Source organism: Ramularia collo-cygni, assembly GCF_900074925.1.
Source record: "Ramularia collo-cygni strain URUG2 genome assembly, contig: RCC_scaffold17, whole genome shotgun sequence".
In the NCBI taxonomy this organism is placed as follows: domain Eukaryota; kingdom Fungi; phylum Ascomycota; class Dothideomycetes; order Mycosphaerellales; family Mycosphaerellaceae; genus Ramularia; species Ramularia collo-cygni.
This window is the reverse complement of record NW_019716271.1, coordinates 19,691-31,897: the sequence shown is the minus strand read 5'-3', so window position 1 is coordinate 31,897 and position 12,207 is coordinate 19,691. Positions and strand designations below refer to the sequence as shown.

The 12,207-nt window shown below is 51.2% G+C and overlaps 6 protein-coding genes; 2 read left to right on the top strand and 4 right to left on the bottom strand.

Moving 5' to 3' along the window:
- Positions 1–535: 535 nt before the first annotated feature.
- RCC_09189 (uncharacterized protein) lies at positions 536–1,576 on the bottom strand (the record flags this gene model as incomplete). The annotated part of the gene is made up of 1 exon (XM_023774431.1): positions 536–1,576. The coding sequence occupies one exon, from the start codon at positions 1,574–1,576 to the stop codon at positions 536–538; it is 1,041 nt and encodes a 346-aa protein (XP_023630199.1).
- A 300-nt stretch (positions 1,577–1,876) lies between these two features.
- On the top strand, positions 1,877–4,454 carry RCC_09188 (probable vacuolar protein sorting vps16; the record flags this gene model as incomplete). XM_023774430.1 has 3 exons in its annotated part: positions 1,877–2,015; positions 2,064–4,150; positions 4,206–4,454. The coding sequence occupies 3 exons, from the start codon at positions 1,877–1,879 to the stop codon at positions 4,452–4,454; spliced, it is 2,475 nt and encodes an 824-aa protein (XP_023630198.1).
- A 582-nt stretch (positions 4,455–5,036) lies between these two features.
- Positions 5,037–6,283, bottom strand: RCC_09187 (related to lactonohydrolase; the record flags this gene model as incomplete). XM_023774429.1 has 3 exons in its annotated part: positions 5,037–5,516; positions 5,584–6,009; positions 6,074–6,283. 3 exons carry the CDS (start codon positions 6,281–6,283, stop codon positions 5,037–5,039), a joined length of 1,116 nt encoding a protein of 371 aa, XP_023630197.1.
- Positions 6,284–6,778: 495 nt separating this feature from the next.
- RCC_09186 (uncharacterized protein) lies at positions 6,779–10,110 on the bottom strand (the record flags this gene model as incomplete). XM_023774428.1 has 3 exons in its annotated part: positions 6,779–6,888; positions 6,946–7,072; positions 7,135–10,110. The coding sequence occupies 3 exons, from the start codon at positions 10,108–10,110 to the stop codon at positions 6,779–6,781; spliced, it is 3,213 nt and encodes a 1,070-aa protein (XP_023630196.1).
- Positions 10,111–10,381: 271 nt separating this feature from the next.
- On the top strand, positions 10,382–11,107 carry RCC_09185 (related to mRNA turnover protein 4; the record flags this gene model as incomplete). Its single annotated transcript, XM_023774427.1, has 1 exon — positions 10,382–11,107. The coding sequence occupies one exon, from the start codon at positions 10,382–10,384 to the stop codon at positions 11,105–11,107; it is 726 nt and encodes a 241-aa protein (XP_023630195.1).
- A 338-nt stretch (positions 11,108–11,445) lies between these two features.
- RCC_09184 (60S ribosomal protein L32) lies at positions 11,446–12,039 on the bottom strand (the record flags this gene model as incomplete). XM_023774426.1 has 3 exons in its annotated part: positions 11,446–11,554; positions 11,622–11,743; positions 11,875–12,039. The coding sequence occupies 3 exons, from the start codon at positions 12,037–12,039 to the stop codon at positions 11,446–11,448; spliced, it is 396 nt and encodes a 131-aa protein (XP_023630194.1).
- Between the last annotated feature and the right edge of the window lie 168 nt (positions 12,040–12,207).

Here is a 12,207-nt window from a genome sequence, read left to right as displayed (position 1 = left end):
TAGCTGGAGAGCTCTTCTGCAGGGTCACCTCGGTTGATGATGTACTTCTCCAAACTTGCCATTTTGTTTGGGCGGTTGGTTGGTGGGGTTGAATGGTATTGCCGTTGATCGGCAAGGTACTTACTAATCGGATACTGACCGGATGGATTACGAATCTTCATCATTATTGTTGGTGCAGAAGATGCATGTATACAAGCGGCCATGACAAAGTACTCGGGAGATTTGCAATGCCGTGGAGTTGTGCATGTCTACTGCTTACTCTACAGTACAGTGCATCTCGGCTTCGGAGCAGAATCAGGATGATGGGATAGGATGTACGAGGGGATTTGACGAGAATTGGAGGTTGGGATGTTACTTGCAATCCAACGAACATGACTGTAACGTGATTTCCAGCCTGGTCACTTGATGCAGTGAATGGCGTACCCAATGGTGAAAGCAGCCGAGTCCTTCAATGTGAAGGCTCTACCAGCGGGTGCTTCATTCCATGCCAGTCACTTCCAATCAATTCCAGTCAAATTCCATCAATTCCATGAATTCACAACGGCGTCTCCAAACCAGCAAGCACATCCTCAATAACATCCTCGACAGTAACGCCCTCGAGCAACAATCTAACAGCTTCGGGATGACTTCCCCACAACAAACTCCTCTCCGTCTTTGGCGTCGCCAAGACCAAACGATGTCGATAAATCTTCCGAGCAGCCAAGGCGACAATCGACGGAGGCACATATGTCAATCCATGTAAAGGAGCGAGAGCCAGACTCAAACTACGCAGTTGTCGTGTGGCGGTTGCTGTCACGCCGGCTTGCACGAAGCGGCTATTTCGTAGAAATACCACGACGTTGTGGAGATACTGAGCAATTTCGGCCGTCATGTGGACTGTTTTGGTGAGATCTTGAAGATATTGAATTTCTTCCGCATCAAAGGTGGGAGGAAACCACTTTTCTCGCCTGTTGTTCTCCTCTGTATGTGGAAGAGCATCTTCAGCAGCGTGAAAGTGCGACATGCAAAAGACGTCGTTTAAATGTCGGGAGAGTTTTGCTTGAGGGGCGGAGGAGGAAGAGATTGCAATGAAGAGGAGATTTTTCGGCGCGACGTGCATGGAGGAGCGGGTGAAGATGCGGCGAGAGGTGAGGAGTTCCAAGGCTTGGACTTGTACACATTCGTCCGCCGTGTCCAAACGCGTGGCGATGATGATTTCCGCAATGCAGAGGTCTTCTATACCGTTGGCGATGCTGCCGAAGCGACGCGGACTGTGATCTCGTGAGGGGGAATAGTCGACTTCAAAGGTGGGAAGGTTGAGGAGATGATGGCGATCGGCTGCTTCTTTGCTGCCATTGTTGAATGGCACGAGGAGGCTTGAGTTGAATTCGTCGACGGTCGTTTGGGGGGAGCATTCCACCACCGCCGGTTGGATTCCGAAGGTGTCGATGCAGGATAGACGGAGCTCTTCTTGGAGATTCTTGATGCTTTCCACCGCCGCCGAGAAGATGCAGTGTTGTTCGGCGACGCGAGACACGAGGAGAGCCAGATCTAAATCTCCCAGCTCCGAGATCTTRTCCAATGTTGAGGAATCCATGGTGAGGCCGTTTTTGGGAGCGGTGTTCACTTTGACAGTAAGACCGACAAATTAGACGGGCATTCAAGCTGGTCTGTGGAAGAGCGTATTTATGTGATGTTGATGTCAATATAGTGTCAATATCATGTCGACGGAAATGAGGCGCGACTTTCCGGCGCAAGCCCCGCCAGCTCCAGGTCCAGCTCCAACTCCAGACCGACCAACCCATACCTTACTCACCACAATCCACGATCCCACCCTCCGGACAGTACACGGCCCCCACAATCATGTCCCCGCGATGAAAAGATCCCCTCAGACGACATGTCGAAACCAACGGCGGACTGGGTGCGGGTCGGCGACTGCTTCTACCGCCGCATCCCCCTCTATGCCGATGTCTTTGACGTCGACGTCGAGCTGGAACACTATACCCTCACCGGCGCTCCCTACAGTGGTGCGGTAGGTAAGCACTTCAACATGTGGTGGAGGGATTGGAGCTGATATGGGACAGCCCTTCGTCGAGATGAGAGCAGAATCTCCTCCTTCCGCGGTCACAATCCCACCAAATCCACCATTGACATCTACACCTTCTCCGGGAAGTTGATGCATCGGATCCCCTGGGACAAGGGTTCTATCAAGTCGGTGGGATGGTCAGAGGATGAGAGATTGTTGGTCGTCACCGACGATGGAATGGTGCGCATGTATTCCGACTTGCAAGCCGACTTCACCCACTTCTCCCTCGGACACGGCGCGGAGGAGCATGGAGTGCAGGATTGTCGCTTTTGGCCCGGTGGATTCGTCGCACTGCTCGGGGACAACCGTCTTGTTGCTGTCAACCGCTATGATGACCCCCGTCCACAGCTGCTGGCATCCGCCCCTCCCGGTATCGTCACCTCCTGGACTGTGGTCCCTCCCGAGCACACATCATCCCGCTCCGTCGAAGTCCTGCTCGCTATTGGCCAGACGGTCTACGTGATTGACGCGCTCGAGTGTGAAGATCGTGGCCTCCAAGCCGGTCCATTCAAGCACGTCAGCGTCTCCCCAAACGGCAAGTTCATCGCCTTGTATACTGAAGATGGCAAGGTGTGGGTCATTAGTAGCGACTTTCAAAACAGATTGAGCGAGTATGAATCCAAAGCCAGGACACCTCCAAAGGACTTGCAGTGGTGTGGGAACAATGCTGTGGTGTTGGCGTGGGAGGACGAGATACATCTCCTCGGTCCAAATGGCGCCTCCGAGACCTTTCAAGACTACGACTCTTTCGTCTTCCTCCTACCTGACATTGATGGCGTCCGCATTTTGACCAACGACAAGTGTGAGTTTCTCCAAAAAGTACCAGCACCAACCGAAGACGCCTTTCGACTGGGATCTGATGCGCCCGCGGCCATCCTCCTCGACGCGCTGGATCACCTGGAGAAAAAGTCTCCCAAAGCAGACGACAACATCCAGATGATCAGGTCAAATCTTGACGAGGCGGTCGATGCCTGTGTACGTGCGGCCKGGCAGGAATACAGCATTCACTGGCAGAAACAGCTCCTGAAATCGGCGTCGTTTGGAAAGTCGGTGCTCGACCTCTACAACAGCGATGATTTCGTCGACATGACCGAGACGCTGAGAGTGTTGAATGCCGTGCGATTCTACGACATTGGCCTCCCACTATCCTACGAGCAATATATCCGATTGACCCCCGAACGACTCATTCAACGTCTGGTCAATCGACAGCACTATCTCCTCGCCCTCAAGATTTCGGAATATCTCCACCTCCCCGTGGATCGAATCTACGTCCACTGGGCCCGCCAGAAGGTGCGCAGCTCCAACTCCGACCAGGGTAGTATCTGTGAGGAGATTGTTCGCAAACTCAAGGGCAAGCGAGGCATCTCTTTTGAAGAGGTAGCCCAAGCGGCATATGATGACGGCAGGGGAGAACTCGCCACGGAACTGTTGGAACATGAGCCAAGAGCTGGCAAACAAGTTCCTTTACTGTTGAGTATCGGGGAGGAATCCATCGCATTGGACAAGGCGATTGAGAGTGGCGACACCGACCTCGTGTTTTACGTGCTATTGAACTTGAAGAAAAAGATTCCCCYGTCCAGCTTCTTCCGAACCATCAACAGCCGGCCCGTTGCCACCGCGATTGTGGAATCCTCGGCCGTCGATCAAGATCAAGAATTGCTCAAAGATCTCTATTATCAAGATGATCGAAGGCTGGATGGTGCCAATCTGCTCATGTCCGAAGCACTTGTTGCCAGCGACATTGGTCCCGCGACGGACAAGTTGAAAATGGCCGCCAAGTTGCTGCGAGACAGTAAAGAGTACACCTTGCAAGTCACGGCCATGGAAGACGCGCAGAAATTGCTACACTTCCAACAAGCGTTTGAAAAGGATGTGGGCGAGCGCTTCATTGGGCTGTCGGTGAATGAGACGTTGAGCAAGCTGATTCAAATGGGCAATTTCAAGCGTTCCTTGAAGGTGCAGAGTGAGTTTAAAGTTACCGACAAGACGTATTGGTGGATTCGGTTGCGATCGTTGGTTAGGAGGAGAGATTGGAGGGAGTTGGAGGAGATTTCTAAGACGAGAAAGAGTCCTATTGGATGGGAGGTGAGTATCTTCCGTCTCATGATGCCTGTCCTGTTTACTGACTTGATGTGACTAGCCCTTCTTTAATGAGATTCTCGGCGCGGGAAACCCCAAAGTCGCGGCTGTTTTCATCCCCAAATGCACCACGCAGACTCCGGCTGAGAGGATTGAGATGTGGGTGAAATGTGGAATGGTGGCCAAGGCTGGGGAGGAGGCGTTGAAGAATAAGGATCGCGGGATGTTGGAGGAATTGAGGGGGAAGGCTAGTGGGGGTGCTGTGGTGGAGATTGAGAGGATGTTGAGGGTTTTGGAGAGAGGGCGATGATGATTGTGATGAGGATGGAGATGAGGATGGGAGGATGGGGATAGGGGGATAGGCATGTTGAACATAAAGATCACAGTGTGCTTCAGACACAGCTCTTAAGAATACCCTTCTCTGCAAAATCCAGCTTTCGCCTGACATGTTCTAGCATTCACAGCGGTATTGGCTTTGGTCAAACCGTTTCCTGGTACATGAATCGCCGTATACACTCCTCCTCTGTTATGTGCTTTCCACATCGCTGTGCCAATCGCCTTAACCCGTCAATGTTTTCTCGATGCCGTATATAGAAGGGTGATTCCTACGTCGACGCCACTGAAAGGTGAAGGAGGTTGACCATTCTCACAACCCGTAAGTATCAAACGGGACAAGCTACCCTTGGAAGCCATTCATGAATAACTCTTAGAACATGTCCACTGGGACCAGCGCATGCGTACTAGCTAAACAAAAGCTTGTCTACAGAACGTCAGTCTTCAGACGTGTGGGATTAATTGTCCGGAGAGATAGACTTACGAGGAAACAGCTCATTTACTCTCCTTTCTCTGGCCAGTAGTCAATCCACGATTCCAACTCTGTACTACTACAACACTACATTCCCGCTCCTAACCCAAAATCCCTCCTGACCTCCCTCCCCTCAGCCTTGATCCCAACCTTCCACAACCTTTCCTCATTGAAAATAAACATTCCCCCGGGTACAAACGCGAAATTCGCCACACCCCTGGATCCAGGAACAACAATCTTGCCCAAAATCTCCCCCGCGGGACTCCACACATGCACGCCATCTCCACAGCCAGCGTACACATTCCCTACAGCGTCCGTATGCAGGCCATCAGGTATCCCGTTGGCGCTGTAAGCGAACAAGCGACGGTTCTGCAGACCTTTGCCATCGGGGGTCAGGTCGTAGCTGTAGATGGAAGCGGGTTGTGTGAGGTCTGTGAGGTTCGTGAGGGCGCCTGTGTCCGTTACGTAGAGGGTTTTGAAGTCCGGGGAGAATTCTATGCCGTTTGGGGCTATGAAGTCGTCGGCTACTGCTTGGAGGGATCCGGTTGAGGGGGAGAAGCGGTAAACCTTGTGGATGTGTAGTTAGCAACTTTATACATTTGGGAGGGGAGGGGATTGCTTTGCTTGTTTTTACCTGTGGACGAAGTTGCGGTTCTAAACCATAACCTTGCCAAAAAGAATACCTCGCGTCCGTAAACCACAAATCACCTGTATGATGCTGTACCACATCGTTAATACTGGAGAATTCCTTGCCATGGAAACTATTCAGCAAGACTTTGGTGGCGTTAGTCACGGGATTAACGGCTGTTAATTGGGGAGGGTGGCCATTTTTATCCCCTTGGTCGCAGAAGATGAGTTGCTGGCCTGCGCTGCTGGTGGGATCTGAACCCGGAGGATAGTATGCTCGACCACCGTTTCCTTGGACGACTTTTGTATAACTTTGGGTCTGGATGGTGTTGTTGTTGCCGAGGTCGATGGTGGTGATGTTGATGGGGTTGGAAATGTCCGAGCCGCGATTGCTGGTTAGGTAGATTTTGTTGGTGGCGAGGTTGTAGGCTCCCTGGGAGAAGGAGATTCTCAATTAGCATCGGCGAATTCTTCTTGAGGGAGTTGAGGAAACTAACTGCCTCGTGAAATGCATCSCAATCTAAAGTCGTCACCAACTCCTCCGTGGCATTGTTTCCTACAATATCCGTCACAAAACTCTGGTCGTAGGCTACAAAGGTGATTTGTTCGGGAGAAGATGTGTTGGTAGTAGCGATCGAATTGATTTGTTGAGCGAGAGGAATGCTGGATGCTAAAGCTAGCAAATCCACGTATGTAATGTTGACCATCGTGTCTCGCCTGCGATTTGTTTCTTTCTTCAACGTACGTATCTATTAGAGAAGGAGGGGGAAAGAGAGAGAGAGAGAGAGAGAGAGAGAGAGAGAGGGAGATCTTCCTTAACGAAGGACATTACAAACTTTTTGTGCTTTATACTATATGGGAAGTGATCCACAATCGCGATGCAACGTGCAGACGCTTGAATGGTTAGTTGGAATTAGTTCGTTAGGAGCCGCTCACAAATTTGCTCTATCAATCAATGCCAAGAATTCGAGCATTGGCAATGCTACGCCGAAGTAATACAGCAGTAGTTAGTCTCCACTAATAGGCAGGGATGCTAGCAAGTCTTGGAAGAAAAAGCATCGGAATCGATGTTGTGGGATAGCGATCGAAAAGAATGCTCCGACCTCTCCCTGTTGTGGAAGTCGATCATAGCCATTGAGGGAGTAGACTTGCATGGAAGTGTCATATTCGTCATGTGCAGGACATCACCGACGATACCGACCTTAGTCTCGCTTGATTGCATCGCCTTGGCCTTTCTTGAGCATCAACGTCTCCTCCGACACATGACGTGTAGCGTCGGCCGTCGAAACGATATGATACGAGAAATCGAGTTCTACACACGCCCGCAATGTCAGCTCGCTTGATTGCAACACCAGGAAAGGTAACTCACCTCCCACAAGCTCTCTGATCCCCCCAATCAAAGACTTCAAGTCCTCGTGAATGTATTTTGTTCCAATCTGCACAACAGCAAAACTTGCATAGCCCGGCTCAGAGATATGTCTGAGACTGAGGATATCCTAGAATAGCGGGTGAAGTCAGCGAAGAGGATATAAAGTTTACAGGGGGATTAGCTACCCACATGATCGAGTTCGTAAAGCTTTTGCGAGAGACCGAATTGGGGAATTTGCAGGTAAGGAGGCAAGGCTTGCTCGGTCATGACGGATGCGGAGAGAAGGGCGAGGAGACTTGTGACTTGCTCGCTGGTGTAGTTGGCTTGACCGACTAATCTCTGGAAATCGGCAAGCCACTTCAGCATGTTTCCTTCATTACCATAGTCGTTTTGTAGATCTGAGAAGCTCTGCGATGACACGCTCACTAATGACATAAAGTTCAAGATGCTTTGCAGCTGGTTGATCAGACGTTGGTATGTGGCACGCGGGAAGCGACCTCCAATTGGAATGTCAAACTTTACGAAAGCGGCTTGACTTCGCAGAGCGTTGATGTTCAGCGTGGTTTTGGAGTAGAGTTTGTTCCGTGCCTTTTCAAGTTTCCGGCCTGGGCTATCTTTCGTGCTCATATCGCCGAGTTCATTACGGAGACGCAGTCGGAGCGTCTCATGCATGACGGAGTAATAGTTGGCCAGAAGATAGAGAGCTGATCCTAGTTGTCTTCTAACTTGGCCCGCCTCTGAAACTGGATAAGGAAACCAAGAAAAGACCCAGCCGACGGAAAGACCAGCAAGAACAGTTGCCAGTCGGATAGATCCAAGATGGTAGATTGGATAGTAAGCCTGCCCATTGGAGGTCGAAACGGCGATTCCAAGAGTCCGCACTTGTAATTCATAACCAATTATCAGAGACATGGTAATCTGCCCGATGATCCCGACGGGAATGTATGCTGGCTTCTTGAGCTTCAGCCAAGCGAATGGATGCATAAAGACGAAGAAGAGTATAATGACACCCACAGTCTTCCCATCCACAATGTACCAAGCCAAGAAGCTTAGAATCATAGCGATACAAGTACCTCCCGCTCGAAGGAAGAAGTTTCGCAGGCTCTGCCCTGTGGTAGGACTCATGGCGATCGAGACCATGATCTGCGCCCAGAAAAGTCGTTGCTCAACGAAAAAGGTCTGTGTTGGCCGGAGTAGGCCAATGATAGCGATTGACATGGTTGCACACGCAACGCGAAATCCGAATGTCGATGCAGGAGATTGAAAAAAGTGCGCGACCTTTCGCAGCTGGTCGCCAAATCGTTCCCACGCATTGGCAGGGGGTAAATGTTCCGCATCCCTTTTGTTGGAATATGCACTGCCCAGAAATACAACATTTGCTTTCCCTTCCGTTTCGAGCTCATCTATGGAATCCTCTTCATTGTTGAATAGACTGGTGAGCCATTTCCTCATTCTCTTGCGGCCGGGAAAGATGAGTCTCGTTTTGTTCAGCTTGCCATGATGCTTGAGACCATCAACAGCCAGTACGAGATGGAGCACCCGGCGCGAGATGCTGACCAGAAGAAATTCCATGTACAGGCAGAGATATAGCTGCCGGCGTAGCTGTCCATGCGGCTCGGACAAGGATCCTTCTTGCATCCAATTAGGTACTTCTAGATCGGCATCGGGAGCCTCGAAGAAGTTGTCCGGGAGGGATATGTCATGTAGCGCACACCAGCCGCGCAGCATGACCTCTTTACTCTTCAGGAAATCTAACCTCCGCTGAGCATAAGAAGCGGCAAAACCATCGTCTCCTGGTTGGGGATCACCACCCTCAGCTTCCAGATCACGATTCTTTCCTCTTGGGGTCAGCTCCAGCGTTATAGCCACATGTTGTAGTCCACCGTCAATCGTCTGTGTAATGTTATTCAAAGGCTCCCGAAGTACCTTCATCAATTCGTGCCACTCTTGTATAGTCGTGATTCGCATTCTCTCGCCCGGGTTGGCAGCATCCGAGACTGTGGATGTTGCAAGGTCCACATACCTATCCCAGCCTCTCTCTTCAGCGAGCCGACCGAAGATGTCGGCCAAACAACTCAGTCCGACAGTCGGAATCATAATCAGACGAAGCAATCTGAATGTCTCCTGCAGATYGCCTGGGCCTAGCTTTCCAATTGCAACTTCTCTCTTTGCGAATGGTAAGTCTGTGAAGACCTTTGCATRTAGTGCTCCAAGAGCTGCCAGTTTCTCCTTGAAGACGCGAGCTTTGTCGCTTTTCGGCAGGTGATCGCCCAACGTATTCGTTCTAGCCGCTGTGAAGGGATCGTCCTCCTCTAGACTATGCATGTACTCCAGGTTTGCCTGCAGTGCTCCACGAAGGGAGGTGATGTATCCAGATATGCCTTTGAATACAACTTCTCGACTGGTGAGGGGGAAGATGAACAGAGAGACAGCTGCAGCAATGGCGAATCCAGTCAGGAACCCATAGATCAGTCTCAAAGCAAAAGACTCCGCCTGTGCCGTGAGTTCGAATTGTGGGCCATAAATCATTGCGATATTTGCGAATACGGCCCAGATGATGCAGGGTACGTTATACTGAGGCATCTTCGCTCGTAGAGCACTGATTGCAAAGATCTGAACAAACAGCCCGACGCCTGCAACTGCGCTAGCAGATGAATTATAGGTCGATTTCGCCGCGCCTGGACCTGCGGTACCTTCCTCAACAGTGTTTGTCCGGGCCTTGATCATACAAAATATCGATAGAAGAGAAAGTGAACAGCCCAAGCAGACAAACAAGACGCTTGCGAGCATGGTCTGAAGAAACTTGGCTCTTGGCATAATCACCACTGGAAGAATGGTCATGATGATGGTCAAGTATCCGAGAGTTGTAAAGAAGTCCGCCCATCCATCGCCTTGGAAGGCGGCAAGGGAGATTGTAGGAGCAATGGCGGATTTGAATATCATCTGATATGTCCGCCAATCGATCCCCGCGGCTTTCCATACTGTCTGTATTCTTGAAAGGAGTGACTTTGACCATGGAGGATTCTGTTTTGCTCCATCGTTGCTGAAGTCATGCTCCATATCCGGATCGGTGGGCCTTCTCGCTTGTCCATTGTCGGCGATATTGGAGTTTCCGGCATCATCTCCATCCTTTGATGATGAAGGCGGTATTGAAGTTTCCGGCATCATGTGATGTTGCTGTTAATATGGAATCTCTTCTCCCAGCATGCCGGGTTCTCTTCTTCCTGTCCGGCATTGCTCACACTCTGGCACAAAGAAAAACAACAACAACAGCCTCATCAAATGTTAGGTGGGGAAGAAGTGATGAGATCCTTGCCGAAAGATCCGAAAAGAGGGTAAAAGCGGAGAGCAGTCCGCTCATGAAATTTACCCATCTCATCCTCGACAATAAATTTACTTGCAACCTCCACGAAAACTCCCCACCATAACCATCACCATGCCCAAATCCAAGCGCAACCGCATCATACACACGTCCGTCGTGCAGAAGAAACCGTCCAAGGAACGCGGCGTGGCCCTCTACGAAAATGTGCAAACAGCAATCTCCTCCTTCGCCCACATCTTCGTCTTCGACGTCGCCAACATGCGCAACACCTACCTCAAATCCGTCCGACAAAACTTCTCCGACAGCAGAATCTTCTTCGGCAAAACAAAAGTCATGGCCAAAGCCCTCGGCCAAACGCGCGAGACGGAACACGCGCCGGGATTGTGGAAGTTGAACGCCTATCTCAAAGGAAGTGTGGGATTGCTCTGTACGAATCGTGCGCCGGAGGAAGTATTGAACTTCTTCGCTGAATACGTCGAGGTGGATTTCGCGCGGGCGGGCACAGAGGCGAGTCGGACGGTGGTGATTCCCGCGGGAGTCGTCTATTCCCGAGGAGGAGAGGTTGCAGTGGAGGATGATGTGATGCTGCCGCATTCGTTGGAGGTCATGGTGCGAAAGTGGGGAATGCCGACGAGGTTGGATAAGGGGAAAGTCGTGCTGGATCAGGAGTACACTGTGTGTCAACAAGGCAAGGAGCTGAACAGCCATCAATCTGCTTTGCTGAAGCTTTTTGGAATGGCGACGGCGGATTTCAAGGTGGAGATTCTGGCGTATTGGAGTGCCGCTACAAGCGAGGTCACCAAGGTGGATCAGGATGCGGGCGCAATGGAGGAGGGTTGAAGTATTGACGATATTGAGGAGTTCGAACGGTATGGTTATGGTTTGATTCGTTTCTGCTTTTTCACACAGCTTGCTTTGCTTGATGCGCTACGCTATGTACGTATCAAGTGTATGCAAGCAGGCCATAGCGAGGCGTTGGCGGTGTTTTTCATGCAAAGTAAAAGAAACTGGCACGCAACAGTTCGGCCAGCTCAGCTACGAACATGCAAAAGTTTGTTCCTTCAATTGCACCTTGTGACGCCGTTTGTTTTGCCGATTCCATTCCTGCCTGCCCAGACCGTCATCCATTGCCAGCACACAGTCTCCACTCGACATTCCATTTCACTCCCATGCATGCTCTATGCCTCGGAGGTGATCTTGGCCTTGCCGTTGGTGACCTTGACACCGAGCTGCTTGGCGCGAGCGACAATTTCTATCCGCTTTCTCGACGACACGGCGTGCGCGATCCTATGATGGAGTCAGCAATCCACCTCGTTTTCTCTCTTGACGTGTTTGTATGTGTGGGGATACTCACTCGGCGGCGTACGTCTTGTTGTGCATGAGGAGGAGGTCCAAGTCGCGGATGTTGTTGACGAGGAAGGCCTTGTGGCCAGAAGGCATCATGTGGCGGGTCTTGCGGTTGTTACCATAACCAATCTGTATGCGCAGAATTCAATCAGCATTCGTCCTGCACATGATCCCCATCGCCCATCGCCCATTGCCCATATCCGCATCCTGCACTCGATATTCCTCTCCCACCCAATCCACCCATCCATTTCAAAACGCACCTTTGGCATGGCAGCCTGGCCCTTGAAGCGTCTCCGGACTCGGTTGTCGATACCCTTGGGCTTTCTCCAGCTGGGGTCCACGCGCATGAACCGGTCACTCTGGTGACGGCAGAAGCGCGCGGTGTGCTTCTTGACGATTGGCACATGCTTCTTGGCGGCGACCATCTTTGCTGTGTTGATGGGGGGTTAGTTGTCGTGGAAGTGGTCGGTCGGTTTCGAGGTTTCAAAGTCGGACAGAAGCGAAGTGGCCAAGCCAAGCCCTGGAATTTTGGGCAAGTGCGATGGAGTGTGGTCCGTGCGGCATTTCCGACTTCACGAACCTTCAACCTCAGG